General features: G+C 42.9%; 9 protein-coding genes across 13 annotated transcripts; 8 read left to right on the forward strand and 1 right to left on the reverse strand.

The window, feature by feature from the left end:
* Positions 1-1,711: 1,711 nt before the first annotated feature.
* Positions 1,712-3,700, forward strand: LOC145708129 (uncharacterized). The gene is made up of 7 exons (XM_081785764.1): positions 1,712-1,846; positions 1,899-2,057; positions 2,101-2,353; positions 2,394-2,581; positions 2,627-2,871; positions 2,915-3,135; positions 3,176-3,700. Exons 1-7 carry the CDS (start codon positions 1,725-1,727, stop codon positions 3,365-3,367), a joined length of 1,380 nt encoding a protein of 459 aa, XP_081641890.1. The 5' UTR covers positions 1,712-1,724; the 3' UTR covers positions 3,368-3,700.
* On the forward strand, positions 3,697-26,328 carry LOC145708130 (protein FAM47E-like). 3 transcript variants are annotated; one of them, XM_081785766.1, is made up of 8 exons: positions 3,697-3,700; positions 24,319-24,539; positions 24,584-24,669; positions 24,713-24,913; positions 24,952-25,038; positions 25,266-25,647; positions 25,763-25,905; positions 26,104-26,328. In XM_081785766.1, exons 2-8 carry the CDS (start codon positions 24,331-24,333, stop codon positions 26,268-26,270), a joined length of 1,275 nt encoding a protein of 424 aa, XP_081641892.1. In that variant the 5' UTR covers positions 3,697-3,700; positions 24,319-24,330; the 3' UTR covers positions 26,271-26,328. The 3 variants fall into 3 exon arrangements, with proteins under 3 accessions (XP_081641892.1, XP_081641891.1, XP_081641893.1); XM_081785765.1 differs by lacking the exon at positions 3,697-3,700 and having other exon boundaries at positions 24,314-24,539; XM_081785767.1 differs by lacking the exons at positions 3,697-3,700; positions 24,952-25,038 and having other exon boundaries at positions 24,314-24,539.
* LOC145708124 (cytoskeleton-associated protein 5-like) lies at positions 4,019-27,082 on the forward strand. The gene is made up of 5 exons (XM_081785756.1): positions 4,019-4,087; positions 4,208-4,466; positions 4,512-4,935; positions 4,981-7,542; positions 26,805-27,082. Exons 2-5 carry the CDS (start codon positions 4,210-4,212, stop codon positions 26,922-26,924), a joined length of 3,363 nt encoding a protein of 1,120 aa, XP_081641882.1. The 5' UTR covers positions 4,019-4,087; positions 4,208-4,209; the 3' UTR covers positions 26,925-27,082.
* On the forward strand, positions 7,549-15,815 carry LOC145708125 (uncharacterized). Its single transcript, XM_081785757.1, has 9 exons — positions 7,549-7,735; positions 7,784-7,835; positions 12,972-14,263; positions 14,310-14,455; positions 14,497-14,592; positions 14,649-14,872; positions 14,917-15,084; positions 15,130-15,299; positions 15,350-15,815. Exons 1-9 carry the CDS (start codon positions 7,564-7,566, stop codon positions 15,592-15,594), a joined length of 2,565 nt encoding a protein of 854 aa, XP_081641883.1. The 5' UTR covers positions 7,549-7,563; the 3' UTR covers positions 15,595-15,815.
* On the forward strand, positions 9,155-12,957 carry LOC145708135 (uncharacterized). Its single transcript, XM_081785776.1, has 2 exons — positions 9,155-12,062; positions 12,103-12,957. Exon 1 carries the CDS (start codon positions 9,650-9,652, stop codon positions 10,403-10,405), a length of 756 nt encoding a protein of 251 aa, XP_081641902.1. The 5' UTR covers positions 9,155-9,649; the 3' UTR covers positions 10,406-12,062; positions 12,103-12,957.
* LOC145708584 (uncharacterized) lies at positions 15,982-16,819 on the forward strand. Of its 2 annotated transcripts, none has more exons than XM_081786270.1 (3): positions 15,982-16,169; positions 16,214-16,323; positions 16,364-16,819. In XM_081786270.1, the coding sequence occupies exons 1-3, from the start codon at positions 16,018-16,020 to the stop codon at positions 16,627-16,629; spliced, it is 528 nt and encodes a 175-aa protein (XP_081642396.1). In that variant the 5' UTR covers positions 15,982-16,017; the 3' UTR covers positions 16,630-16,819. The 2 variants fall into 2 exon arrangements, with proteins under 2 accessions (XP_081642396.1, XP_081642397.1); XM_081786271.1 differs by having other exon boundaries at positions 16,373-16,819.
* LOC145708137 (proteasome subunit beta type-6-like) lies at positions 16,880-17,939 on the reverse strand. Its single transcript, XM_081785778.1, has 5 exons — positions 17,656-17,939; positions 17,514-17,609; positions 17,394-17,471; positions 17,218-17,348; positions 16,880-17,173 (listed from the first exon to the last, which is right to left on the reverse strand). The coding sequence occupies exons 1-5, from the start codon at positions 17,929-17,931 to the stop codon at positions 17,032-17,034; spliced, it is 723 nt and encodes a 240-aa protein (XP_081641904.1). The 5' UTR covers positions 17,932-17,939; the 3' UTR covers positions 16,880-17,031.
* On the forward strand, positions 18,180-22,450 carry LOC145708127 (autophagy-related protein 9A-like). 2 transcript variants are annotated; one of them, XM_081785762.1, is made up of 11 exons: positions 18,180-18,337; positions 19,454-19,611; positions 19,679-20,193; positions 20,236-20,389; positions 20,434-20,584; positions 20,633-20,836; positions 20,882-21,006; positions 21,050-21,168; positions 21,214-21,433; positions 21,475-21,763; positions 21,809-22,450. In XM_081785762.1, exons 2-11 carry the CDS (start codon positions 19,473-19,475, stop codon positions 21,939-21,941), a joined length of 2,049 nt encoding a protein of 682 aa, XP_081641888.1. In that variant the 5' UTR covers positions 18,180-18,337; positions 19,454-19,472; the 3' UTR covers positions 21,942-22,450. The 2 variants fall into 2 exon arrangements, with proteins under 2 accessions (XP_081641888.1, XP_081641887.1); XM_081785761.1 differs by lacking the exon at positions 18,180-18,337 and adding an exon at positions 19,151-19,307.
* On the forward strand, positions 23,140-24,286 carry LOC145706950 (peroxisomal trans-2-enoyl-CoA reductase-like). The gene is made up of 4 exons (XM_081784409.1): positions 23,140-23,370; positions 23,411-23,800; positions 23,845-23,998; positions 24,050-24,286. Exons 1-4 carry the CDS (start codon positions 23,212-23,214, stop codon positions 24,154-24,156), a joined length of 810 nt encoding a protein of 269 aa, XP_081640535.1. The 5' UTR covers positions 23,140-23,211; the 3' UTR covers positions 24,157-24,286.
* Positions 27,083-27,134: the final 52 nt, after the last annotated feature.

Raw genomic sequence — 27,134 nt, forward strand, 5'->3', positions numbered from 1 at the left:
ATAGTTTAGAAATGGCTCACCTGGACCATGAAATAAACCGTTTTCTTGTTTCACTTCAGCTGAAATTGTTTGATATTCCTGAAACACACACTAGCACCTGTTTAAACGCGCACTTAGGCAATGATAGTGCTGCAGGACAGTGGCATTTGCGGGGCAGTTAGCCAGGAGACGCAAAGGAAAGCACCATGATCACACAACTTACCAACTAATCACTGTAAATGTTATTCTAAGACTGTGAACTCTTCCTTACATCGTTCAAACGGTTCGCTTTCAGAATAAATGAATAGTTTAGTTGTTACGTGGCAAATACTTTTTTTTAATTTATAGCTAAACAAGGGATGAAATTATGGCTAAATTTTCTGGCGGCACCGGCACGGCACAACCCGGTGGTGGTAGTGCCTTTACTCGATGAGTGTAGTGCGCATGCGACATAAGAAGAGGAAAACAAATTCCCGACTCGACTCATTTTTTGCTGACCCGGAAGATTACCTGATTGGCCCCTAATTCGCCATCGCAAGAGATCTCGAGGAATTTCAACGGTGATTCGTCCTAACTCACCTAAAAAAGTAGACGTATTACTGCCAGTACGTTTTAATAGGAACTCTGATTCAGATATGGACTGGAAAAATGCGGGTCGCAGAAGAGAAGAAACCTCACGAAGCCTATACGAAGAAGGTAATTTTTCACCTTACTCTTTGCGAGATAAGAACATGAAATTCTCACCGTGTTTTTGAGGGAGTTAGCAATTATTTAAGATCTTTCTGATGGACCACTTATGAACAAGGAACCATCTTCCCTCGACGATTCTCGCCGATTCGCGAAAAGAATAATCGCCATCGGGATTTCTGAAATCTGTAGAAGAAGATTGGCCATTCCAGATGAGGAGTTCCTCGTCCGATGTGCCAGTTATCGTGGAACGATAGTCAAGGTATGACTTCAATTTCGATTGATTCGCTATGTTTATTTTCAGGTGTTGCATCCATTTATAGAGGGCAAAGATAGGAGAACGAATCGAGTAAGGAGATGGCTACGAACGATTTTAGACTTGACCGAAAAGGACTGGCTGGAAAGCGTTTCTTTAGTGATTTGCAAAGAGGTAGAGATTTATCTTCTCGCGGTTATCTTGAGTCCATGATTTTTAGAAGTGCCGCCGATGTGCATTGAATCGATGGAGGGACACGCATTGTGCCAAATGCACCACTGAGAATCCAACGGAAGTCTATAATTTCCAGGTGGAAAAGTCTCTCTCGGGTGAAGTCAACGAGCAAGGGATCATCGATGATGTTCGGGTCGAGTTAACGAAAATTAGCGACAAGATGGTGTTTCAAAATTCCACACAAGAGCTTATCGAAGGAATCAAAAACAAAAACTTCACTTGTTACCCGCCAGGAACAAAACTATACTATGCGATAGTAAGGCAGCTAAACCGTTTTCCGCAAAATATTTTTCTTAGCGTTTAACCTTGAACAAGAATGCGCCAGCCGTTTACAACGATGATCTGGGTGATCTCTGTGACCATGGCTGGCTCAACGGGTCAAAGCTCAGGAGAGTCAAAAATCCTTGCACCCCTCTTTCATATAAAGTCAAGACAAGGTTTCACGAGATTTCTGTCACTGGAATAGAGACTGCGGTCACTTATGATTGGTAGTCTCTGTCTCCGTTTCTTTTTTACTTGCAACTGCCCATCATTTGTTATGTACTCAGGCCCAAACCGAGCAGATAATATGAGCTGGAACCTCCAGCATGGAGGGTGCAAATTTTGTCGCTTTTCCCATTTCCGAATCTTCCTCGCTTCTGATTGGGCGCTCCAATCAAGAGCGCGCCCCGAATTTCTCGAGATCAGCCAGTTTGTTCTTTTTAGAGTTTGATTACGACTAAAATTCCTTTTTTTATCCTAGAATGGAGAGTAGTGACGACGAATTTTATGGCTACGATGATGATGATGACATGGAGATCGGACCAGATGCTCAAGATGCGATCGACCAGATGTCTGATTCTGACGAAGAAGTTGCCGTGCCAGCTCCTGCTCCTGTCAATCCGGTGGGACGAAGGGAACGGTAAAGACTTCATTTTTTATTTCTCTTTTGAGTGATTTGTAAGACGCGACTCGGACAACAACTACTTTGCTGAATACGACGATAACGGCTACCGAGTCCCGCGGCGAGAGCTTAGAGGTGGAACCTTGACGAGTGCTCCAAATCAGAATTATCGCTCTTCGCATTCTCCTTCCCGGGAAGCTAACAAGGAGAACTTGGACAGGTCTGTCAAGGAACATGCCGCGAAAACCATCGATCAGATCGACCAGGGCATGAAGTTAGCCACGATTACTTACAAAAACAGTATATCTTACAAAGTACGACAGAATTTAAAAATAAAGACTATCTATTCTTTAGCTTGATCTAGATAATATCGGAATTGCGCAAATTCCCGAAATGATCTACAACTATCAAGTCCAGCTCGACTTCGATCTCTTAGACGACTTCGAAGAAAAGCTGCTTAGCGACCCATCGGGCATCAAGGCCGATATGGTTGCGAACGGCCTGATGACCTGCTCGGAGGATGATAAGTTGGAAAATTTTCTGTGAGTCGTTGATAATTTATTATAATTCTGAATGTTATTTTGTAGTTTCGCGAAGCATGAGAACAACGAAATAATCGCCGTAAACCAGTCGAAATACAAGAAGTTCAAGAAGGGAATTACGAAGAAAGCCGTCAAAGAGCTGAAAGAAACGGAGTGGAAGCTACCAGAAGAAAAGATCAAAGAATGCGTTGATGCTGTCAAAGTGATTTCCGGCGAGGTACTTCGCGCGAAGCATATCAGTAACATTTACAAAAACCGCTCGAATTTCCCCATCGACAAATTAGATGAGGGTGAGTCTTTTCTCTCGTAGGATCGGAGAAACCTTTCTTATAGAACTTGATCGTCGGGAAGACATTTTCGAAGCTGATGTAGACGCTGAGGGCGCTGAGACAATGGCTCGCTTCACAAACAGCATGAAGCAATATCGACATCTCTTCAGAAACTACCTGGGAGACCAGGATAGCGAGGACGACGATCTTGTTATGGAGGAGGAGGATTTGGTTTCCAAATGCCCGATTTCGAAGACACCCATTCGAATGGCTGCCAGAACAACGGTACCGAACTTCAACTAACGCTGTAGTAAAACGTTTTTAGTGCAAGCATATCTTCGACTATAACTCTTTGATCAATATTTACGAGCAGAAATTCGGAAAAAGAATCAAAGACAGACCAGAAGTATGCCCTCAGCCCGGCTGCCAGGCTGAATTTACGAAGCTCGATATCCGCAAGGACGAAATCTACCAACGAAAGCTTGACCTCGCCCGTGAAAATGGAGAAATCGATTAAATATGTCTGTTTTCCTCTCACTAAAAGAAAATCAAATCTAGTTAACTTCTGCCATCTCATGTATTTTTATCGCTCTTTCTAAGGCACCCCGTCAGTATTTTTTTTCTTGGCTAGTTGGCTCATCTAGCTAGGCAAATAAAATTGCTGAGGGGGTTTCCCTCCAAATTTTTTTATCTATTCAATTTGAAACCTCATAGAAACTCTTTCTATGAATCTTGCTTATTATAACTGAAATATCACTAAAAAAAACTCTAAATATTCCTAACGGTTGAACAAGCGTAATGTTTGCTTGCCTTTTTTGCACTGCCGCATACGCTGCATTGTAACAGAAAAGTTCAAAACGAATAAATAACTTCTATTGCAGTAGTTTTCATTCGTTAATTCTTTATGCTGAGGAACGCGACAGGGCAGGGATATTTACTTACTGCGAGAGACCAGATAGGTGGCTTAGACTTTTCAAAATCGCCACGGTATCGCCAGCATCTGGGGAAGAATTTCATATGAATTTCAAAATTCACGGACCCTTACAAAAGGGCAATAAGATTTGGTTCGGTTCTTATTTTCGAAGTTGTTTTTACCGTTTTTGCGCCTTAATTTTGACTCTGGCGACATTTTTATCTGATGTGGGGTTTGTCTATGCGCGACCTTTTTTTCGGTTTCATTCGGCGTTCGAATCGCGCAGAGACAACCACCCTTGCACTTTTAGAGAGCAAAAAATCGGTTAGTAAAGGATTCAAGTTAATTCGCAGTTCTTTCGAACTCAATAGCATGCATGGAATGATAAAGCAGTACTGAGTGAATTTTGATACTCAAGAATCGAGATTTATTTGTTGTTTTTAGAAATGGGAGACCAAGAGGAGGACTTGTCGAAATTGGCGACTTTCGACCTGGTCCAGCATAGCAACTGGAAGGGACGCAAGATGGGATATGAGCGGCTCTTGAAAGAGGTCCCAACTTATGTCCTTGAGCCAGAGAAGCTGAAGAAATTCTGCCCTTTGTTGAAAGGACTCGTCAGCGAGAAGAATGAGCTCAGCAGAATCCTCTCTTCTGAGCTAGCGTTTCTCATTCTCGAATCAGCAGAAACGAAAACAGTTGCCAAGTAAGCTATCTTACCCAAAAATCTCTTCTCTAAAATTCCGTTCAGGCACGTTTCTTCTGTGGTGGATGGGGTCATCAACAACTGCTTCAGCTCGAAACCAAAAACGAAGCAGAACGGCGTTGATTGTGTCATGCAGTTTATCGAGCATGAGAAACACGCTGAAGCTTGCGCGGGGCTCTTGGAAGGCGTCAAAAACAAGAACCCAAAAGTCGTGACGGCGGCCGTCGAGACCTTGAATCAGGCTCTCTGCGAGTTTGGTCCAAAGGTCGTTCAATTGAAGCCGCTTTTCGATGAGCTTCCGAAACTTTTTCAGCACCGCGACAAAAATGTGCGAAACGCGACGAAGGACTTCTTTGTTGAAGCTTACTGCTGGGTGGGTGCAGCTGTGAAAAGCCAGCTCGAAAAAATCCCAAAAATCGAGCAGAACATCAAAGAATGCGAAGATGCTTGGAAAGACATGAAAAGCAAGGTAAAAGAGAGTAATTTTTTAATAAATAAGTAACTCATCTTTTAGAGCAAGCCGACTCGCTTTTTCAAGCGTCTCCAAGCTGAAAAAGAAGCAGAGGCGGCGACTGTAAACGAGGCTGGCGACGCTGGAGAAGCATGTGAAGAAGCAGCCAACGAAGAAGCGTTCGCTCAAGATGCGTGGGAGTATGCTCCCAAAATTGATCTTGGCGAGATTAAATCTGTGAAGTACGGAGAAGACAAGCTATCGTTTGCGGACGCGATGGCATCGAAGAAATGGAAGGACAGGGGTGCCGCTTTGGATAAGCTCATGGAAATATTGAAGATCGACAAAGATACGATCATCAAAGTTCCTAAGGGTGACTACATCGCACTCATCACCGATCTTAAAGTCGTCATCAAGAAGGACACGAATGTTCTGCTAATCTCAAAAGCTTTGAAAATTGTTAAAGCTCTCGCGGATGGCATGAGGATGGGCTTTTCTCAGTACGGTGCTATCTTACTCCCTGAAATCATCGCTCGCTTCAAGGAAAAGAAGGCCGCAGTTCTCGAGGTCGCGCGTGCAGCTGCTGATTCGATCGCTCTCGTGACGAAATTTCCAGACAGCTCGATGGAGCTCGTTCTTTCTTCCCTCGAAGATAAAAATCCTGGTGTTCGTGCGGAAACGATGTCTTACATTTTCAGAAACGCGAGACCGAAGACAATCAAGTTTCAAAAAACCGTCATCAAAGAATTTTTAACTAAGGTGACGAAAAACATCGAGCATTCCGATAAAGGCGTCCGAGAAGCAGCTTATCGTGTGCTGGCACTGATGAGCACTAAACTTGACGCAAAGATAATGAACACCTTCACAGCAGACTTTAAAGACGATCGTATGAAGCTTTATGAAGACGCTAAAGCGGAGCTAGCCAAAGCGCCCGCTCAGCAGATCATACAAGCTTCTCCTGCCACTTCAGCCGCCTCTGCGCCGCCGAAAAAAGTACCGCCTCCTGTAAAGAAAGTGCCGTCAAAATCAAAAACTGCGCCTATGAAAAAAGCAAAGAAAGTACCTGACAAGAGAAAATGCCCAAAAGAGAACTCTGGAGATGCCGGGCCACCTTTAGAACCTGAAATTGACGAACTAGCCGCTGTCGATATCTGCAATGAACTCTACGGAGAAGCGACGATCAAAAAAGTACAAGATAAAATCTGGAAAGTCCGCTTGGAGGGCCTTCAGGAGCTGTTCCAAAAAGCAGAGATAGAAGCCCCCGAGGAGATAAAGACGCAGGCGATTCTCAAAACACTGTCTCTCGCGCCTGGTTTCAAGGACTCAAACTTCCAATGCAACCAGGAGAAATTCAAAATCATCAAGGTTGCTGTGCGAAACCCAAAGCTGTCTGATACCTCGATCAACATTGTCTTTGGCTACTGTCTCGATAAGATCGCTGATCCGAAATGCTCTGCTGGATCCAAAGAGTCGCTTTCTTCAATGGCTGATTCTGTTTCACTTGCTCATCTTGCGCCTCGAGTGCTGTGCGAGGGAAATAAACTCAAAAGCGTCAAAAATGTAGCGGAGTGTTGGAGATGGTTCAGCGATGCTCTCCCTCAGTTTGGCTTTGGCAAGTTGGAACTCAAAGTAATAATCGAAGAAGCTGTGAAAGCTCTTGGTAACACTAATGCGATCGTCCGTAGTAATGCAGTCGACGCTATCGCCGCTCTTATCCGGTACGTTCCCCAGCTCCGTCCTAAGTTCGACGATCAAAAAGAAGCCATCAAGGCCCAAATAGACTCAGCAGTAGCAAAGTTCGACGGTCCACCACCTGCACCCACTCGTGGACCTGTGCTCAAAGCGCTAGTAGCTAAATCAGACAATAACGAAGACGATAATAATGCTGTGAACGAAGACGCTGAAGAGGACGATCTTATTCCACGTGAGTCAATCTCGAGCTCATTCACTCAAGATTTACTGGACAAACTCGGCGACAAGAACTGGAAACTGCGCAAAGAAGCACTCGAAGAGGTGAAAACGATCTTTGATAAGAATAAGTTCATAGCACCTGATCTTGGAGATCTTCCGCTTCCACTCTGCAAGCGACTTGTGGATGTAAACAAGGTCCTAGTTCAGATGGCTTTCGAAATCACAAGTGCAATTCCAGCTAGTCTTGGTGCAAAAGGAGCGAGAGCACATTGCCGCACCTTTACCGTGGCGATAATTGGAGCATTGAATGATTCAAAAGTTCAAATCCGTGAAAAGGGTATCAGTGCACTCGAAGCTTGGCTTAAAGAAGCACCTCTTTCCTACTGGTTCGACGACTCCAATTCCATTGCGGAACTTCTCAGCGATGCTAAAAAAGTACATTTGCGGTATACCTTCTTGTCCTGGCTGTCCGATCATCTAGCTACCGCGAAAAAACTATCGTCCAGTTCACTGTCGGCTTGTCTTCCTCACCTGTACAATTGCCTTGAAGATCGCGATGCAAAAGTCCGTGAAGCAGCGACTAAATCGCTGGTCAGCTTTATGATCCATCTCGGCTTTCCAAAAATGGTCAAAGCTTGTGGAACCAACCAAAAAGTTCGCCTCGAGTTAGAAAAGGCCAGAGAAGCTCTTCCAAAAGTTGAAGTCAAAGCCGAAGTCATTAATCCTGATGTCTTGATGACGACTAAAGATTGTGGATCCCCGCCCACCAAGAAAACTAAAAAATCCGAAGAAAAGACTTCCACGGAAAAAGTCGAAAAGAAACCGGAAAAGAAGACACTCAAGAAGTCGAAGTCCTCTTCAAGATCGCTGAAGTTGGACAAGGATGATATCGGAGAAATTATCACGGGTATGTCAAAGATCTTTTTGCAAAAATATACTAACTCTTGTTTTTCAGGAACAGAGAAGGCCAAAGATAAACGGCGTCTCGAAGACCGAAAAAAGAAAACACTGACTTGTAGGGTAGGCCAAAAAAAAATGGAAGGTCCGTTTCATCCCTTTTTTCAATTTCAAATTAAAGTTAGTATAAAAACTGACTTTTTTTGTTTTGATTGTCATACCCTCACGCGAGGGGAAGACACATTTTTAAGCCCTTCAAAACCGAAGGGCTTGAGGAAAAAATGGCGGCGCCGGGAATCGAACCCAAAACCTCCAGCTTGGTGGAGGACTGCGCTCACCACCAAGCCATCTCGACTTGGAGGTGGAGTAAAATAAAACATTTTTATATGATTTTTGATATTTTTAATATAAATTTTATGAAAAAAATTCATTTTTTATTAAAAAAAAATTACTTTTTTTATAATTTGCCACAAGTGGCAGCAAGGAGCAGCCATTTTCGTCGTTGGTGGAGCAGGAGCACGGATTTTCTTCCAGATTTCGAACTCTGGCGGAGAGACAGCGCAATATTTGCGCTTTTTTTCTAGGTGGTCGAGTGCCACGCTGGCAAATTTTGCCGGTGTTCAGTGCCGCCCGGCCTCCTTAGCATGGCCAGTTTTTTTTTAATTTTGAATTTATTTAAAATTTTAAAGAAGCTGGTCCCCCTTCCCCTAGAATTTATGGTAAGATGGGGGCGGGCGCCGGCCAGTTCCGTCGCCGAGCCCCATTTCCCCAGAAACCCACCAGGGATGGTTTCGTCGAACCAGCCCGGCCCTAGCACCGCGAGGGGGGTCTAAGTGGTGGGTCTGGGGTTGCCCCCTGAAGCCGCGGTGACCGGACCGCTTTAGAGCAAGCCCTGCAGCTCCCTTGAGCAAGGAGTGCTGGTCTCTTTAGGCCAGCGGCAGGGCCCGAGCCCTTAGGATCCCACCGGCCGGGGCACTTGCCTGAGGCGGGATTATTATCCCACAACCCGAGCCTCTTAAGGGCAGTGCCCCCTGCCACCCCGACCGTTCCCCTGCCTAATCCGGATCTACGGGCAGGGGGCCCAAGCAAGCCAGGGGGGGGCTTTGCCCTTCCTTGGTGTGCCAGAAGAGAGCAGTCCACCCACCAGCACGGGTGACTCCCGGCGCGCCCCAACCCGTCCCCGGGATCGAGGGACTTGGTTTTGCCTCGGGCGAAATCAAGGCCCACCTGGCCCTTGGCTTAACAGCCTTGCGCCGGGCGAACCCGAAATGGGGGAAACTACGGGGGGCACTGGTGGGATTAGGGGGGCTGCCTGGCACACGGGCTGTCGGGGTAAAAGTGGAAAAAAGGAGACGGGTCATGCCCAAATTTTGATTTTTTTTTTGTTTTTTAAAAAGAACTTTAAAATGATTTTAATGGTTAGTATGACTGTTCACAAGACTATTAACTATTCTAAGGTCATTTTTTAGTCAATAAAAAACAGAGATGATCGAAATTATGGCTGAGGGAGTAGGACTGTAGTGATTATTCATATTTATATGATCAGTTTCTTTAAACACAAGGATGATATAAATTGAATTATCGAGTCCCAAACCGAATAGGCATTGTGAACATTATTACTTTCTTTATCGACGTACACATGGAACCGACGACTATTATCCAGGAATATTGCTTATTTTAAAAATCTTTTTGCAAGCAATCTCTGCAGACACAGACGACTGGAACCGACGACTCATGGAACACCGCATATTCAACTTATACCAGAACATTCTCCATTTTTTTTGAAAGAGGAATCTACAAAAGCATTTTTACAATTATTTTTTCCACACAATATTTTTTGTACTTTTTTCTTCTTTTGTTCATTCAGAAAATAGGTTTATAAATAACTAACGGGACTTTTTTTAGAAATCTCGGTATTTGTGAAATGTCCGCTTCGAAAATCTCCATCGACTCGAGTGTTCTCTCTGAACCAATGAAAATTGCTGAGCTTGCGAATCGTGCTGGTGTTCCTATCGAGAAGCTTGTTGCCCTTGCGAAAAAGAAACGAAATGCCAAAGAAAGGGAGGCAGCTAGCTCAAAGCTTGCGAGGAAAATTCTCAGCCACGCGTTCGCCTCCCGAGAATTCCTTCAAAAAAACACCCGAATTCTGGCAAGTCAACTCCTTACTTTCCCGAACAATGACGAAGTACAGCTTTTTGTTGGGCAACAGCAGGATTCAATTCTTGATGCTTCAATGAGAAGCGAGACGAGCCTTGAAGAGTCTATGGGAGAAGACCATGGCTACGACACAACTGTCAATAGTCTCGATGTGTCTCATGCCATGTCATGTGACGATAGTGAGCTTGTCGAGGAAGACATCATTTCTTCTGGAATCAAGGATGATGCCATCGAAGAAGAACAAACAGCAACAGATAGTTCCTCCGTGTTGAAGGATCAAGTCATCCAGGCGATTATCAATTTTCCGAGATTCCGGGCGCATCACATGGAAAAAATACTGGAAATACTTAATGTTGATGTTGTGAATCCAGATGTGCCGTCCGATACCGAGTCGACCACTGATGCAGAGTCAGTCGCTTCTAATTTCAGTGATTCTTTGGAAGACGAGAAACTCCCCACATTGGACAATAACCGAGAAAAATTTTCTCTTTTGAAGTTGATGTCAGAAAGCAACTTGAGGTGAATTTCTTTCTCATAAAATTTATAATAATATCTTTTTCAGTTCCTATCAAGCTCAAAATGTCGCAGAAGAACTCATTCAACCTGAAAAAGCCCGAGGGCTTAGTTCGCGAAATCTTCGAAGGCTGACAAACTGTTCTGAAGAGTTGAGCACGGAGCAACTCATCCGGGTCATCGAGAATTCCGACGAATTTGTCCTTGGAACTGACGGCTCGAAAATCGCTTCGAAAAATTCCAAAGTTACACCATCCGAGCCGGGCAAGAGTGTTACATCTTTCGAATGGTCAACATCCCAAACGAAGTTTCTGAAACCGTTTGTGAAGCATTTACGACTTATCTGTCGGAGTTTCCTCGAGAGACTCAAATACAGTTTGCGTCAAAGGTAAACTTAAACGCATTTATTCAAACCAACATTATTATATAGTGCATTGCATTGAGCAGTGATTCCGCCCCGTCCGCATTGAAAGCCTGCAGGCTCATCATGTCAGCCTTGGACAAGATTCATCCCCGAGAAAGGCTCCAGTTGAAGTGCAGTATGCATAGGGTTGTACATTGTGAGAAAGGAATCCGATCATGCATAAAGGGTGTCTTCGATTCGATCTTGGAGTTTTGCGAAGCCTACCTTACCTGCAGCCGTAATCACGGACTACACTCAAGCAAGGGCCAGCAGCTCGAAGTTTACTTGCAGGCTCTGCGTCTTCGGGACGGACTGGAGAGAGTGACAAAGCCTCTAGAAATGCAAAGCCATGTTCGGTAAAAGATCTCATTAAAATCCGATTTACATAAGTCTTCTAGCTTTGGCAATCTCACGCATAACACCCAACGTTTGGTCGTTAATTACACCGACATCACCAGCTTTGTTCGCTATGAACTTGAACTCGAAGACGATGCGAAAGTTATGGAAGAGAACAAATCGAAAGCAGTTTGCGAATTCGCCAGCTCTGCATTGGTTTACAGTGTTATCGTTGCGCCATATTGGAGTCGTGTGTCTGGATTGTTGTCATCAGAGAATTATTTGGGGCTTGAAGAATACTTCATTAAAATTCTTCGAGATGTTGCGGAATGCGCTTCTCCAGCTTTATTTCTCCTTGAAGAAGCTAAAAAGACTGAAGTCGAGTGGGAGTGTGGCTTTGAAATGGCTGTTTTGCAATTGACTGCTGACCAGAACACGTCCAAATATCTTGATGATTGTATAAAGCTTCGACTCAAAGCTGTGAATGAGCGATTTTCCAAGTTTGCTATCGACTGCTCATTTCCTTTTACCAAGGAAATAACGTTTACGAATCAGGTTTACTCAGCAATTTATTTCAAAAAATAATTTTAATAAGGACTGCGAAAGAAGCTTTTCAAACGCGAAAGATCTCTTTTCCCGGAAATTCAACATGGACACGAAGAAATTCGAGACCAATGTCATGACTCGATTTAACATGACCTACAGTTTTTGGCAACGTCAGCCGGATTTCGAAGAAAAACTCTCGAAGATATTGGCTAAGGCCTCTTCAAAAGAAGCAAAGAATACGGAGAGACGAAAGTCTTTACGAATTGAGTCGGCGGCGAGAAAACTTGAGGAAATCCAAGAAGGTGAAGCGAGACGGACACGATTGGCCGTTTTTCATGCTGTTATCGGGGAGAACAAGCTCTGGCCTTCTGACGATAATGAGGTTAAAGAGTTCATTCATATAAAATAACAAATATTTATAGAACGACGAGAACGAATGCTTCGAAAAGTTTCTACAACTCATCAAGCCAAGCTTTACCGGAAAAGTTTCTCTTCGAGAATTTCGTGGACATGTTTTGGATTTCTTGAACAGTCAATTGTCCGAAGAGGACAGGAATGTCATCAATTCAACCCTGAAGAAAAAGAGATCGAAAAAAGAGCTGTTCACCCAAACTGTTGAGTTTTACAATAAAAATCAATGATTTATCAAAGTACTTAAATTTCTTGTTTTTATTTTTTCGAAAAAAAAATTGGTTTTACTGGGATTCGAACTCGTGCCTCTTGTATTTGTGACTCTTGCTTATTGTATTTTTAAAGTCTAAATCGTTTCAATAGATTGATATATGGCGCCTTAACAGCTAACATTTTGATATTTGATTTTTTGGACATTTTTATATAATTTTGATCTCACGTGACATCACATGACCCTCGATTACCAAGAGTCACGTGTCAAAATAATCAGTGGATCATAAGCTTTCGTTTGATATGTTAATCATCCCTATAAAGGGTTGTTTAAAAAAAATTGATTTTACTACTCCGCGTAAATACGTATGCGGTACACCTTCTTATGAAATTTTGAATGTCTTCCCCTCGCGCTAGATGGTCTGTCAGATACTCAAAATGTTCGTCTTTTTAAGATCTTTCTAATAAAGTAAAAAAAACTTCTGAAACGCAGGTACAAAAAAAGTTATGAGCCAAAAACCGTATTTTTAGGTTTTGAACCCTCCGGAAAGTAGGGAAGAAAAAATTTTTTTGGATTTTTTTTTGTTAAAAATTTATTTATGGGCAAAAAACATTAATCTCGTAAAGTTTAAAGGAAATCTAAGGACCATCCCTTTTTTTGGCCTACCCTACTGACTTGGTACTTCGACCCAGGAACCGCTTGTGGTAAAGAGCTCATCGAGCAACTGAATAGGCAGATATCGTCTTCTTTTGGGGAAAAGTTCGCCGCTCTCATGCATAAATCCGACTCAACAGCCATTGGTCGAGTCCTGGACATCATTCAGTCCCAGCCTACTGATAAGCTCACCAGTGTGCTGGATATAGTTCTCCGGTGGTCGACGATCCGACTGAATGAAAAGAACTCGACTATCACCATGCGGGTGCTCAACTATCTCCACTCAGTCGTTGAACAGTTGCGCAAGGAGGAATACTTCATGTCTCCCTTTGAAGCCATCCCTCTGTTGCCGCACTTGATTTTAAAGCTCGGAGAAGCTCGTGTTGAAGTTCGAACTCTTGTCGAACAGATTCTCAATGAAATCCGTCTTCTTTTTCCGGAGAAACAAATTTTCGAAGAGTTACTTCAGGGTGCAAAGTCGAAAAACTCTCGTCAACGAGCGGCTTGTTTAACCATCTGCGCTGGAATGATCCAGAATTCGGGCATTGAAATCATTGGTGATCCAACGAAAGGAAATTACAAAGAGATTGGTGCTCATATTTCTGATAAGGATCAAAACGTACGATCAAGTGCGATGAATTGCCTTGTCGAAGCCTATAAAACAGTTGGTGAGGAGCTTTTCAAATCAAGAATGGTCGGCAAGCTTGGAGACAAGGAAGAGTCTTACTTGAGAGAGCGGATTAAACGAACACTCGGAACGTCAGATACGTCAGCCAACGAAGCTCCAGTTCTTGCTCCGAAAAAGGCATCTGAGACTCCACGCCGAGGAACAGTAACGCTTAAAAAGGGTGCTACACAACCTGTTAAACGAGATCTGCCTGAGGTGTCTAAGAGCGTGGACAGCAAGCTTATGGAACGATTCGGCTTCAAAGTGCCAACATCAGCTTCTATCGATTTTAAGTCACCAGTGATGAAGTCTGTCAACAGCGAAAGCATCAGTAAGGTTCCCCGTCCGCCGAGTGCTAGTAGCCGTATTCCGAAACTCGAGAAAGAAAAAGAGATTGAAGAGCTAGCGAATCTTGTTGATCACTTCTATCTTACCGAAAACAAGATAGAAGATTTGCGAAAAAAGCTAAACACGCTCAATCTTGCGACTTTCAGAGATGGTGCGAAGACCTTGAAAATTATTCTGAATGAGACAGAAAAGCCGATTTCTCTCTCAGATCAAGAGCTTTCTGGTCTTCTCTTGCCTGTCGCGAAAAATGGTCTCCAGCTCTCAAAGCAAGCCATCGATCAAGGCGAGCTTCGTAAGTTCTTTTTCGATAAAATAATAATATAAAATACTCTTTTAAGGTGTCACGCAGCATGTGACAATCCTTTGCTGTAGCATTCTCCAGAAGTTTATCAAAGGAAAAGACTACCGCGATCGGATTAACGGAGATGACTTGGCTGCAATTGGAGCATTTCTATTCACCATGCTCAAATGCAGAGAAGCCCAGGTAGAACGGCATAAGTGCTTGAATTTTAATAATGATTGTAGGAGATCATCAAGACCATTGATCCTAAGTTTACTTCTGCGATCCTACAGGTGATCAGTGATGTCTCAAAGCAGTGCAAACATGACCGAGTATCCCTCGTAAGTATTCTTTGTTAAGAATTTTCAAATTTTATTCGTTATTAAATTCGGTTTAGATGTACTTGGATCTCATTTCAAGCGCCCTTCGTGATGAAAAACTGGAAGAAATTCAAGCGATTAGCAACAATTTCTACAAGTTTTTCACACTTCGCAATACGACGGAGAAGCTGAATGAGAACGACGTCTCGAAAGTCTACTATCCAGCAGAAAGTTTCTTCGCGGAGTTTCCTAAAAGTCACCAGGTGTTCAAAAAGAACCCTGAGTATTTCAACGCGCTGAGGTTTTATTTCAATAAGTAAGATATGAACTAACTATCTCTCGTAGAACGGTTGTCACATTTACAACTAACCTGACTCGCCACAACGGCGACGCTGTCGAAAGATTCATCAGGAAGTTCCAGCCAAAGAAATCAAGTCTTTTGAGCCTCATCGAAAAGGAACTTCTCAAGAAAAAAGCGAAGGATTCTCAGGATGAAAATGCTCGGCAAGCTTTGTAAGTAGCCCTCATAAATGCTCTTTTTTAAAACAATTGCTTCAGCACAAATGCTCTCGCTCAAATCAAGAAAGTAGAGAGCCATGACGCCGGATTAGAAGCTTTGCATCAGTTTGTCTCGGCGAACCCAGAATTCGATCTTGATGCGGGACTTTCTAAAGAGGACGAAAAGTTCAAGGCTTACGTCAATAAGAAGCTCGGCGATAAAAAAGCTGGTAAGTTTTTAGTCAACATTTATTATTCTCAATTAATAAATCATGATTAGGTCACGAAGTTACGATGATCAGCAGCGCTCCACCAACTGCAAGCGCTATCGAACAACGGGCAAAAGTAATGAGCGAGAAATACTCTCTCATTTCCCAGCCCAGTAAACTGAAGAAGCCGACTGCAAAGGACGAAAAAGAAAACGTCTCGACAGCGGCGCCAGTCGAAGCTCGGAAAGTGCCCTCGAAGAGCACCCTGGACGAGTATCGAAGACGACTGGAGCAGCTGCGCAACGCTAGAAAGTAGCGATACCCCTCCCATTTTCACTAACCCAGTTTCTCCCGTTTCACTGATCCCTCCCCCTTTCACTAACCCAATTTCTACCGTTTCACTGACCACCCCCAAATTCCAAAACTAATATCTCGCGCTTATCACATTCCCCTAACTGTTCACATTCCTAGGTTCAAACACTCATTTAACTGCCACTACAATACAATAAAACCCACAGTTTTACTCCGCATTTGTTAACTTGGTTATAAGCAAGTTATGGCTTTGTAGTTTATTGAATCATTTCATTTCAGGGCAGTTTTTTGACGCATTTTTTTATAATCGTTTTGCAGGTGTCGAAGCAATCTTAGTTCTGCGACAATTTTTTCAGTTGGCTAAAAACATGTTTTCAAATCCTCGGAAAACCATCGTTCTGGTGGCCAAAAGCTAGTTTTTCATACAATGAAGATTTTCACCAAAGAGTCACTGCAGGAGAGCAAAGGGTTCACACCAGAGCAAGAAACTTTTGCGAGGAACAGACTAGAAATATCTCTTGGTGACATTTCCGACCTGTCGAAGGAGACTGGGCGTCTATTCATTTGCGGATTTTGCAAGTAAGCAGCTTTTATGAAAAATTATAAAGTAACATTATCAAAAGCTTACTCGCGGAAGGACCCCTAACTCACTTGCCGTGTGGGCATATTTGTTGCAAGATTGAGTACCAAGCGGATGAATTTGGCCTCTGTCCGACTTGCTATGAAGAGACAGGTAATTTTGAGCTGCAGAATTCTCCAAGAGTACATTTCAGAATCCAAAGGAAATAATAAAAAAGCGCCTCGCTCTCTTTCCATTCTGGAGATGTCGATTTATAACTCCCTTTTCATCAAATGCCCGTCCGGCTGTGGAAAAGATCAGAAGCTCAACAATGTAAAGATTCACCAAAGCTGTTGCTCTGCGATCGTTGCCTGTCCTTACTGCTCGAAAAAGATCCGACAAGTGGCGTTTTTCGTTCACAAAGAATCATGCCAAGCTTATAGACATTGGCTAAAATACTTCATAAATATAAAAACATAACTGGTGTATTAGCTCGTATAAGAAACTTAAAATTGGAATACGGATTGAAAACCCAACAAAAGGACGAGCAAAATGAAGACCACTTCTCTACCCATTTGGCAGCTGACAGAGCTTTGGGATAGACCACAAACTGGACTCAATAAGATATCTTTCCTGATTCACCATATCACTGTTACTTGATAAAAACGAAACTCAAGAACACAAAATTTGTCAAAGAAGAACTTTCAATTCAAAGCGCTTCTTTTGAGTGTTTTTAGTACATGATGAGTCCAGGTAGCTTGGAATACTTTTATCTTTTATTAAAATTGAACGTAAAATTGTAAATATGCAGGCGCCCATTCGCTGGTACATGTATCTGTGCGTATGTCTAGAAAGATGAATGTGTCTAAATCGAGTGAAAAGTTATCCAGAGTAGAATTTTGGCAGCTCATTTCCCAGGACAACGTCGCGTTCGACGCCGTCTTTGGTGATCGTGGCTAGTCGAATGACGCCACCGGAAGACGCATCGCGGTCCATAGCGTGTGCGACGCACATTTTCACGAATCTGAACGTAATTTGATTTCTCCTGCGGGGAGAAAGTGGCGTTACTCTTTTGTCTCTTCTTTTGACATGCCTTCCTTGAATTGATTATCCACGAGACCGTAGATCCAGGTCGAGCCGGAGCCGCCGATTGCCACTTTCTGGCGGATCTTCATGCCTCCAAGAGGTATGCTAAATACCTAGACGACATTGAAGATCATTGCTGATGAATACGTTTTATTCACCTGTCCGCCCTTGATTGGGTCCCAGCCAGCGACGAGAATACCAGCGGAGAAGTGATCTCTGTACTCGTAACAATATTCCTTGAAAGACTTCTTTTAAACGCGCATATGTGACCGTGTTACCTTGAAAAGAGTAGCAGCAGTTTCGACAGAAGGGTTTTCTTCGTCGATCATGATCGCGTGACCTTCGAGTCTGGTTTTGACGGCGGTGGCGATGAACTGAGATATTTACAATGGAATGTTGCCGATTGAAACGGAGCATTACCTGTGTATCGGCGGCGGATCCAGATCGGCAGCAGTAGATTCGCTCGTGCACCTTTGTAAGCTTGTCAGTGACTCGGTTGACGATGTAGGCGCCGGCCGAGGTACGAGAATCGGCACCGATGACAACTCCGCCGTCGAATTCGACCGCCATGATCGTGGTTCCGAGATCGGCGGGGATCTTCTGGATGGAGCTGGGGGTAGGAGTGCCCTGATGCAGCGGAGTGGGATAGGGAGAGAGAAAGGTCCTCGAGGGATCTTCAACGAACACACCCGACATGTTTCTGAAGTGGAAGTTTTTCGATTTTGTGTTTTTGATTTAAATTTGAAAATTAGCAAGTTCAATAAAAGCAAAATTAGACAAACATCTAGAAAATCGTATAGTTGACTTAATCACAGTAACATCGATCATCTGTCTGAAGTTGAGCTCCTGAGGGTGCATTTCTCGTCCTGTGACTCTTTTTTTGGCGATTTTAGCTGAATGTAGCTGTCCAGCGTGGGCGAGAAGGCAAAAACGCGCTCACTCCGCCGCGCTCCGAATTTAATCACTCGCGCCCGCGTTTCGCGGAAAATCGAAAAAAAGAAATTCCAAGAGAACTTTCTTGGAATTAATAAAAGCCACATATTATTCTCACGATGTCCGAGATCTTGATCTGAGAAGCCTACCGCAGAAAAAAATATTAAAAGTAAGTAAAGATATCAGATGAATAAGACTTTAATTATTATTGATAGATTATTTATTAGATTAATTAAAAAATGGTGCCTATTAATTAAATTGCTTTATCGTTCTGCGCATAGAATCTTTGGCACAAGAAATTCATACATTGATTTATGCCCGAAGTGGCAGAAAAACAAGAAAAAAGTCATGTGATTTCTGAAACCTAATGGCAGAAATAAAAATGTCAACTAGATCAAACCAAGTTTCACTTTCTTCTTGCTAGGTATCTTGAAGTATGATAAGCTATCACATTATTGTCATTTTTTTCCTAAAAAAATATATCGGATTTATATTTTTCAAGTGTAAAAACCAGTTGGTTTCTGACAAAGCTGTACTCGGCAACCTGTGTAAAAGGCCTGTGTCAGGGCCTGAACTGACTTTTTTAAAATGTGAGCCGCAAAGCCTGTTTAAAAAAGCCGCAGCGCGGCTTTTAATGTAAGATCTAAGGACCCTGACTCAGGTTCGGAGCCCAGTGACATGACGATCTTCTTATTCTATTTATAAATTATAATGTTAATTATTCTCAATTCTTTATCTTGGTCCAGATCTAAAAATATGTTTTTGGTGGAATTCCAGCGCTCGGCTTGATTGGCATTTTTTTTCGCGTGATGTGATGAGCCCTCTGGAAAGTTATCCCCTCTCGTCAATAATAAGTTAGAAAGGTCGAAATTGGAAAAGTAAAAATTTACTCTCTTTTTTGGAAAATCGATGCTCGGAAGTAGCGCGACGCAGACTCTTATTTGGAGCGCGAGTTTTGTCTAGCTTTTTCTTTTGGCGAGTTTGGCCGCCAAAATATGTTTTCGATTTTTGGCGAGTAAAGCCGTTTTTCCCGAAAATAGGATTGAAATTCCGATAAACCGAGTGTAGAGAAAACGAATCTTGGAGTCTTCATCTTGGTGCAATTTAATGCACGTCTCTTATGTCCGCGAGACAGATGGGTAAATTCAAACTTGCGTCAAATCTCCATTTGATTGTCTCACTAGTTTCGATTCAAGGCTTTCTCTGTTTTCATAGTACACTGTGTTAGTGTAAATGTAAACAATTAGAAAAAGAAAAATGGGTTGAAAAATAAGTTAAATTTCAGCGGTCCGCGGTGCTCGGTGATGTTCAACGCAGAACCGCCAGGATTCGAAGAAGGCCGTCGCTTTGTATCCGACTCGGAAGACTCCGATGGTGAGAACGCACCTATCCACAACGTTACCCAGTCTCACCAGAGGAAGAATCGTTGGCACCATGTTCAAGGTTCGAATCATTTTTTAATGATAAAAAGACATCCCGTCTCAACCCAGTTTTGACCTTTTTTCTTCAGATTTGGACAGTTTTTTCACGCGCGTTTACCAGTACCACCAGCAGCACGGGCTCACGTGCATGGTCCTATCAAGCTCGTTCGAGCTGTTCCGCTTTTTCTTCATTGTTTGGTTCTCGACGGAGTTGCGCCATTGCGTGGACTACTCGATCCTCTTCCGCGATCACGACAACGAGCACGTGACGCTTTTTGACGGACTCAAGAATCGCACCGAGTGCCACAAAAGCATCCGCGAAGATGCTACTTGGGTCTTTTTCCTGCTTTTTGCCTTTTTCTATGGTGCTACGCAGTCAATCAAGCTGGCCTTGCGACTATTCAACTTCCTCGATATCAAAAACTTTTATCAAGAGGCGCTTGGAATTTCCGCCGAGAAGCTTGAGCATCTCTCTTGGTTACAGATCCAGGAGAAACTTCTCGATGCCCAGAAGCTCAATCAAATGTGCATTCACAAAGAGGAGCTCACTGAACTTGACGTTCACAATCGAATTCTTCGCTACAAAAACTATATGATTGCCATGGTAAGACCCTCTCTTCTCCCGCCGAAACCTCACCACTTCTAGATCGATCGTCATATTCTTCCGTTGCAAAGCCGTGTCCCTTTTCTTGGCGAGATAACTTTCCTTACTGAAGGGCTGAGGATAAATTTGGAGTGGCTCCTTTTCGGAAAACATCTCAACAATCCATGGGCGCCATTTTCCTCCTTTCAACTCAAACGTAAACAGCTTCCTCAAAACCAATAAATAAAATGCAAAATTTAGCTCAATACAAAAGAAGGGCTTGTAGAGATGAGCGCGCGCAGGATCTGTCCAAGCGCATTCTTATTCTGGGAATCATCAACTTGCTTGCTATGCCCGTCGTTTTCATCTTTCAGTTCATGTGGACATTCTTCAACTATCTAGCTGTCGTCAAGTAAGATGGGAAGAATGAGCAACGAATCTACTTGAAAAATAATTATAGGCGGGAACCAGGCTTTCTCGGCATGCGCAAGTGGTCTTTGTATTCAACCTTTGCGCTGCGGCACTACAACGAGTTGAACCACCAGTTCAAAGAACGTCTCTCTCGAGCGATCAAGCCATCGAATCGTTACATGGAGTCTTTTATTTCGTACTCCTTGGTAGAAATCGCGAAGCTCATCTCCTTCCTTTGCTCGGCTGTACTCGGGTATGCGCTCTAAAAAAGATCTTTGGTTAGATTTTACTGTTGTAGCGTCTTCATCATTCTTGGAATCGTGGACGACGATTTCTTCCGTGTCGAACATGCGCTTTCAATTATGACTTTGCTTGGAATCGTGCTTGGAATAACGCTTTCGTTAATTCCTGATGATTTCTTTGGTTTGTTCATTTCACAAAAATTAAAAAAATAACTCAATTCCAGTGCCACTACACTTCGAACTGCTTTCACTAGTACGAGACCATGTGCATTACATTTCAAACGATATGATCGCCGACCCAAAGTCGCCCGCTACGCAAAAGAAATTCGCAACGCTTTTCCAGGTAAGCGAACAAGTAAACGCGGATTAAATTACACTGACGTCTTAGATGAAATTGGCCTATATTATCGAAGAATTGATTTCACCTATCGTAACACCGCTTTTCCTCATATTTAAACTGCGTCACCGTGCCCCAGAGATCGTCGACTTCCTCCGCCAAAATACAGTAGAAGTCCAGGGAGTGGGCGACATCTGCAAATTCGCCCTGATGGAAAACAAGAGAAGTTTTATAGACTCGCAGGAGCTCTACGGTGATCACCAGTCAACAGGTACTATCACTTATTCTGCTTGTCAATACTGTGCGCTTTAGGTCTTTCCTGTCCCAAGACGGACATGTCGTTGGTGAACTTCTCCGTTCGCCACCCGAAATGGAAGCCGCCAAAGGAAGGCCAAGAACTGCTCGAGAAGATCAACGACAAACTAGCGCGAATGACGAATGTAAATGATAGAAGTCTTTTCACTCGGACAGATCCGCTGGTCGCATCTCTCTCTCCACTCGACAGTTGTTTGCTGGCGCCTCCAGCGCCATATTTGGGCACCATTTCCGAAAACTCGACGCAGTCTTACACCAACAAAACGCAGCAAACTCTTGCTCAGAGGTAAAACTTCCGTGCCGTATCAAAAGCGAATATTCGTTACTTTAGCATGGCCGCCTATCACGACCTCGGCTCGACATCGCACCGCATGGCGACATCCCTTCCCGCCGAAAACAACGCCGCTTTTGAGGATTCCCAAAGCTCCTCGGTTCCGCCCGCTCTGACTAAATCGAGTGCCTAAAGCTTAAAAAAAATATTTCTGTACAAAGTTCAAGAAAAAAAGATCTAACTCATTTAAACTAGATTACACCACAAGTGACCTAACTATAAATATCATGTATTATTATATTGTGACAGTTTTTGATATTCTATGTTTAACGACCTTGCTTTCTCCACAAAGCGCTTCATTTTGATCATGCTTGCCAGGCTTTCACGACTGAAGAAAGAGAGCGATAGAATCAGGCTTTCAGCCGGAACATATCTCTTTCTCTTCGTCGCCGATGATTCAATTGCTTTGCGAACTATGCAACTTTTTCGTGTTTTATTTGTTGCCATTCTCATTCAAGGTCTTTTCGCTGGTCCCAAGACGAGCTTGAAAAAATCATTTCTCATGGTCAATTTTCCAGCTCGCTTTCGGCCTCGCACTCGTTCAATCAAAATTTATTAAATAAAAAATACAACAAAAAATTTGAAACATTTCATTTCTTCTTTTCCACAAGTTATTTAAATAAATCTTCGACATAAAGGAAAGTCTTCGTTTTTCATTCCTTCGCTTTATTTTCAGCAGCAAGTTGGGCCCAAGCCTTTTGACAGTAGAATTTGTTTTGGCGCTTTCTTTTCTTCTATGTTCATAAATTGTTATGATAGGGAAAATTTACCGGGGTATAGGGTCATTAATAATGATTATATTTGTCTCATGAAATTGATCTTGACCCTAGCCTGAAAGCCTTTCTCAGCTTTTCTTTCTCAGCATTTTCTGACTTGACTACCAGGCGCTTTCAATTAGTTTTAGAGATATTTTCTAGTCTACATTAAAATTTTAGCTTCATGCAGGTAGATTTTTATTTGAAAGCAGTTTCCCTCTTTGCATTTCTTTTTCAATCTCGATCAATTTCGCCTTGATTCCAATTAACTTAATCAAGTAGGAACACGTTGGTATTACCTGTAGTTGTTGAATGTTCTGATTAGGTGGAACTTCGCAGAAATTTTTCCGTTGCTTCAGGATTTCTTCTAGTTCGGATGAACTCATCACTCATGCAATCTCAAAGTGACTTGCCAAATCTAACGAATCTACCTAGGCTTTAGGCATGCTAATACTAAGTCATGAAACAGAATCGAGACGCGACGTGACTCATTGTCCTTACCTACTACGATCAAGTTTATCTTACTCTGCTCATTGTAACTTTGACGATTTTCTAAAAAATAAATGATTTAGAATGCAGCGTATTTTCGCGAAGAGCCTTTTTTCGAACAAAGTTGCAATCGTGACGGGTGGAGGAACGGGCATCGGGATGGCCACTGCCAAGGGATTCGTTGAGCTCGGCGGCAAAGTAGTCATAGCTGGACGAGATAAAGCGAGAATCGACGAAGGCGTTGAAAAAATCAAGGCGCACTGTTCCGACGGTGCCGAGGTCTTAGGACTAGAGTGTAACATCAGAAAACGCGACCAGGTTACTTTCTTTTTGTGTTCTCTGATGTAATACTTCCAAGGTCGCAAAAATGGTGACTGACACAATCGATAAGTTCGGCCGTTTAGACGGACTTGTTAACAATGGCGGTGGACAGTTCTGGTCGCCGGCAGAAAACATCTCCCCTGGAGGATTCCACGCCGTAGTTGATACCAATTTGAAAGGCTCCTGGAACTGTATGCAGGAAGCGTATCATCAGTACATGGGCGAGAATGGCGGCAAGATCGTGAACATTGTGCTGATGTCGGAAATGGGACTCGCCGGTATGAGCCACTCGGCTGCGGCAAGAGAGGCCGTCAAGAATTTATCAATTACGCTTGGAACAGAATGGGCAGAAAAAAACATTCAAATAAACTGCATCGCACCTGGAATTTTCCCATCTGAAACTGCTGTAGCTGCTTATGGAGAGCAGGTTAGAACTAACTCAGCTCTGAGAATTTTAATCAATCTCTGCAGGCGAAAGAAATCTTCGACAAAAGTGCGGCTAACGTTCCCAAAAAGAGGCTTGGAGATTTGTATGAAGGAGAGAGTCTTTCCGAGGGGACACTTTCGATGGATTTGATACCGCAAATTCTTTTTAATCTCACCGACGGCGTCCAGTATACCACCGGTATGACAGAGCTTTCGAATGATGGATTCTAGAACGAAATTTGTTTTAAAGGGCAAACTACGAATGTCTGCGGCGGAGTCACTTTCTTCAACAACTATTTGAAGGGCGTCTACGACATCGAAGCATGGATGGAAGAGCGTGGAATCAACATGGGCTGAGCACCATTTTTTAGCTTGCGCTGATTATTCTTCGTGATATTTTTCTAATTGATGTCTCTTGAAAACAAGAGCAGATTATTTTCTAAGTTCTGATTATTTTCATGATTCTGCAATAATTTCTTCAATTCAATGAGCTCGCAATCAGACGAAGCTTTTAGATAGAATCGGGCGGAAATGAGTGACGAGAAGAAATTCCCATGGTACAGGGAGCGACTAAAGGCAAAATATGCAAACGACATGAATCCAACTTTGAATCACAGAAACTGGACTTTCGTCAAAACCGGGCTCGACGACTTTAGAGATGGAATGCCGCCAGATTTTGTTAAATACACGATAGGACCATCGAAGAGTACAGGACCGAGCGTTCGAAATAAACCTCCCATGTAAGATTTTTCATAGAAAGAGAGCGGCTTCAACTAATTTTAAGCGGGCAAATAAAGGAAGTTCCAGCTTCTAAAAAGAAGAGCACCAAGTTGGATAAGAATGAGCGATTTTATTCAAAGCGAATTCCAGGTTGAAATTTATCCTAATTAAATGATTTGTAAATTTGCTCTAGCTGCTGAGAGACGAAGACGACGAGTTGAAGCGCTTGAGAAAAATCTAAAGGAACATCCTCTCGCTCTCTTCCCAGATCTTGAAAACGGACTCACACCAGAATTATACGAAGAAATCGTCGACATTCTTGATCCAGAACTGCTCGACTACCCAGAAGATAACCTTACAGAGACTCTTTCCGAAACAGACGAACGTAGATCAGGTAAGACACGAATTCTGGCGGCTTTTAATGAATTTCAGTTGAATCTGAGTCCTCCGCTCAAACGGACTCTGATTTCAGCGTCAAAGCTAAAAAGTCTAAACCGAAGGGCAAACTTATGTTTCAGGGTAAACTCGTAATTATACGAATTGTTAATAAGCAGTCTGCTTATTACTCTGAGAGTAATCATCATATTTCAATTAATTGATTCAAGTCAGTGTTTCATCCATTGATATTCCCATTTGATTCTGATATCATTTGTGAGCGCACCAATTAATGGTAATTTGTAAATGGTCGCGCAATTTGATTCTGAGTGAAGGCTCAAGTTAACTCGGCTTATAATTTATCAATTCAGAGATCGAAGTGAATCTCGACGAGTCAACAGATTCCACGGCCACGCATGGAGACCCAACTCTCCCTCTTGACAAACTCTTCCGTAAAAAAGGCAACCCTGCCGATCACATAAAGACTCTTGAGCTCGAGAGGCACGAGAAGAAAGTTAAAGAGATTGCTGAAGACTTCATCAGCTGGGCGGACGTTCTCGGTCCAGAAGGGCCAACGCTCGGTTCCGACACCATTCAGGCGCTTTTTACATCTGGTTACACGCAGTCAAAGCCCCTTGCTTCAGCAGTTAAAATTGTCGAGCTCAACTCGATTCCACCCGAGTTGAGAGCCGAAACTGGGATGGCACCGACTGCTGACATCTCTCATCTGCCGGATAATGTACCGCATGTTTCCAGGGATGGATTCTGAATTTGAGATGTTTCTATTGATCAAGCATGGCAACTCTATTGGGAAACAAATTATCGTATTCTTAGAAAAACAATACTCGACACGCTTAGAATCCAAATTCAGTCGACCACAAATAGGCAATCGCTACGGCGCTTGGTACCTGAAACCAGAATCGTGGAAGCTGTCCAAGAAGAGCGAGCCACTGATAGATCCTTATGAGCTGCAAGAACAGGAGGACCTTGAGCCATCTGAGCATGATAAAGGCATTGTTGGAAAAGAACATCCTAGACACAAAGAGACCTGATTCCGTTTCGATTCCATCCCGAGTCGACACAGAAGGGAGAATCATTGTTTATTCACCCGAGAAAATATTTCGTTTTATAGCCAAATTATGAAAGAGAAATTATTCTTATTTTTGGAAATCAAATTCAAAATAATAATTTTCTAACAATTTAAAAAAGAACTTGCCAAGTTGCACGGCGCTCAAACTTTCCGAGCATTCCTTGAAAAACACAACACGAAGGTTCCCTCGTTCATGACAGATGTGATAGCAGCGCAAGATTATCAAGAGAAGCCGAAAGCCAAGTCTCCGAGCAAGGAAACAGTTGATGATGAGACGTCTGACTGATAAAGAGCTGCTTTGCCGTTCCTTCCCTGTTACTTTGTGTGACCTTTATTTTTTATACAAAATAAATATTATTTTTTTAATTGCCTTTAATGCTGAGCTTTACTGCGTTTAGAAATGATGTCATGAGTAGGGAGAGTGCGAGTACGCCTCCACCGGTGCCGACGAGAAGTGGCTCTGTGCGTTATACAAGTGTAAGTAATTTTACCGACTGGACAGGAAGCGTTTCTGATTGTTTGCTTCAATGTCAAAATGTTAAAAAAATCGAAAACGAAATAAAGGCAAATCAGGGTCACTGGGGCGGTCTGTAAGCTCTGCATATACTGATGATGAGAAACCGCTTCCGGCAGCGCCCGAGAAAGAAGACAGAGGAACACTACGAAAAGTCATAAAATTTATATTACCAAGGAGGCGATCTTACCGATTTACGAGCCATATGATCTAAACTTATCGATTACTAAAAATGGAAAATTACTTAATCTTCTTCAGTAGACTCTCTGAATAATGAATATCTCCGAAAAAGTCGACAGAGTCGAGAAACCGAATATCGCCCAGAAATATCGAACCCGTCAAAGTTTGAGCATCATGTTCACGTGGGCTTCAACCCCGACACGGGTGAGTTCTCAGGCTTGCCCGAAATGTGGGCGAAGATCTTGATGCAGTCCAATCTGACCGTTACAGAAACCAAAAACAACCCAGAAGCAGTTCTTGATGCACTTCATTATTATACAAATCCGAGTCAGAATCAACGGTTCATGGACATTCGCGACAAATCTACAATTCAAGCGCAATCAAAGCCATTTTCCACGAGAAGGAACGCTAGTCAAAATAAACTGATTGTCGGTTGATAATTGCCGATTAGAAAAA

Source organism: Oikopleura dioica, chromosome XSR, assembly GCF_907165135.1.
Source record: "Oikopleura dioica chromosome XSR, OKI2018_I68_1.0, whole genome shotgun sequence".
Taxonomy (NCBI): domain Eukaryota; kingdom Metazoa; phylum Chordata; class Appendicularia; order Copelata; family Oikopleuridae; genus Oikopleura; species Oikopleura dioica.

Excerpts from the sequence above, each read along its gene's own strand:
- LOC145708129 (XM_081785764.1), top strand. The coding sequence starts at position 1,725 with ATGAGCTGGAACCTCCAGCATGGAGGGTGCAAATTTTGTCGCTTTTCC. Across the intron at positions 1,847-1,898 it reads GAATTTCTCGAGATCAGCCA|AATGGAGAGTAGTGACGACG; the intron begins GTTTGTTCTTTT and ends TTTTTATCCTAG. Across the intron at positions 2,582-2,626 it reads GATAAGTTGGAAAATTTTCT|TTTCGCGAAGCATGAGAACA; the intron begins GTGAGTCGTTGA and ends GTTATTTTGTAG.
- LOC145708124 (XM_081785756.1), top strand. The coding sequence starts at position 4,210 with ATGGGAGACCAAGAGGAGGACTTGTCGAAATTGGCGACTTTCGACCTG. Across the intron at positions 4,467-4,511 it reads GAAACGAAAACAGTTGCCAA|GCACGTTTCTTCTGTGGTGG; the intron begins GTAAGCTATCTT and ends AATTCCGTTCAG. Across the intron at positions 4,936-4,980 it reads GGAAAGACATGAAAAGCAAG|AGCAAGCCGACTCGCTTTTT; the intron begins GTAAAAGAGAGT and ends CTCATCTTTTAG.
- LOC145708125 (XM_081785757.1), top strand. The coding sequence starts at position 7,564 with ATGACGACTAAAGATTGTGGATCCCCGCCCACCAAGAAAACTAAAAAA. Across the intron at positions 14,456-14,496 it reads TCAAATGCAGAGAAGCCCAG|GAGATCATCAAGACCATTGA; the intron begins GTAGAACGGCAT and ends TAATGATTGTAG. Across the intron at positions 14,873-14,916 it reads GAGTATTTCAACGCGCTGAG|AACGGTTGTCACATTTACAA; the intron begins GTTTTATTTCAA and ends TATCTCTCGTAG.
- LOC145708135 (XM_081785776.1), top strand. The coding sequence starts at position 9,650 with ATGTCCGCTTCGAAAATCTCCATCGACTCGAGTGTTCTCTCTGAACCA.
- LOC145708584 (XM_081786270.1), top strand. The coding sequence starts at position 16,018 with ATGAAGATTTTCACCAAAGAGTCACTGCAGGAGAGCAAAGGGTTCACA. Across the intron at positions 16,170-16,213 it reads TTCATTTGCGGATTTTGCAA|CTTACTCGCGGAAGGACCCC; the intron begins GTAAGCAGCTTT and ends CATTATCAAAAG. Across the intron at positions 16,324-16,363 it reads GACTTGCTATGAAGAGACAG|AATCCAAAGGAAATAATAAA; the intron begins GTAATTTTGAGC and ends AGTACATTTCAG.
- LOC145708137 (XM_081785778.1), bottom strand. The coding sequence starts at position 17,931 with ATGTCGGGTGTGTTCGTTGAAGATCCCTCGAGGACCTTTCTCTCTCCC. Across the intron at positions 17,610-17,655 it reads GATCCGCCGCCGATACACAG|TTCATCGCCACCGCCGTCAA; the intron begins GTAATGCTCCGT and ends TAAATATCTCAG. Across the intron at positions 17,472-17,513 it reads CTGCTGCTACTCTTTTCAAG|GAATATTGTTACGAGTACAG; the intron begins GTAACACGGTCA and ends AAGTCTTTCAAG.
- LOC145708127 (XM_081785761.1), top strand. The coding sequence starts at position 19,276 with ATGCACGTCTCTTATGTCCGCGAGACAGATGG. Across the intron at positions 19,612-19,678 it reads TCGTTGGCACCATGTTCAAG|ATTTGGACAGTTTTTTCACG; the intron begins GTTCGAATCATT and ends TTTTTTCTTCAG. Across the intron at positions 21,007-21,049 it reads AATTCCTGATGATTTCTTTG|TGCCACTACACTTCGAACTG; the intron begins GTTTGTTCATTT and ends ACTCAATTCCAG.
- LOC145706950 (XM_081784409.1), top strand. The coding sequence starts at position 23,212 with ATGGCCACTGCCAAGGGATTCGTTGAGCTCGGCGGCAAAGTAGTCATA. Across the intron at positions 23,801-23,844 it reads TAGCTGCTTATGGAGAGCAG|GCGAAAGAAATCTTCGACAA; the intron begins GTTAGAACTAAC and ends CAATCTCTGCAG. Across the intron at positions 23,999-24,049 it reads CGGCGTCCAGTATACCACCG|GGCAAACTACGAATGTCTGC; the intron begins GTATGACAGAGC and ends TTTGTTTTAAAG.
- LOC145708130 (XM_081785766.1), top strand. The coding sequence starts at position 24,331 with ATGAGTGACGAGAAGAAATTCCCATGGTACAGGGAGCGACTAAAGGCA. Across the intron at positions 24,670-24,712 it reads TTATTCAAAGCGAATTCCAG|CTGCTGAGAGACGAAGACGA; the intron begins GTTGAAATTTAT and ends AATTTGCTCTAG. Across the intron at positions 25,906-26,103 it reads GCCATCTGAGCATGATAAAG|AACTTGCCAAGTTGCACGGC; the intron begins GCATTGTTGGAA and ends AATTTAAAAAAG.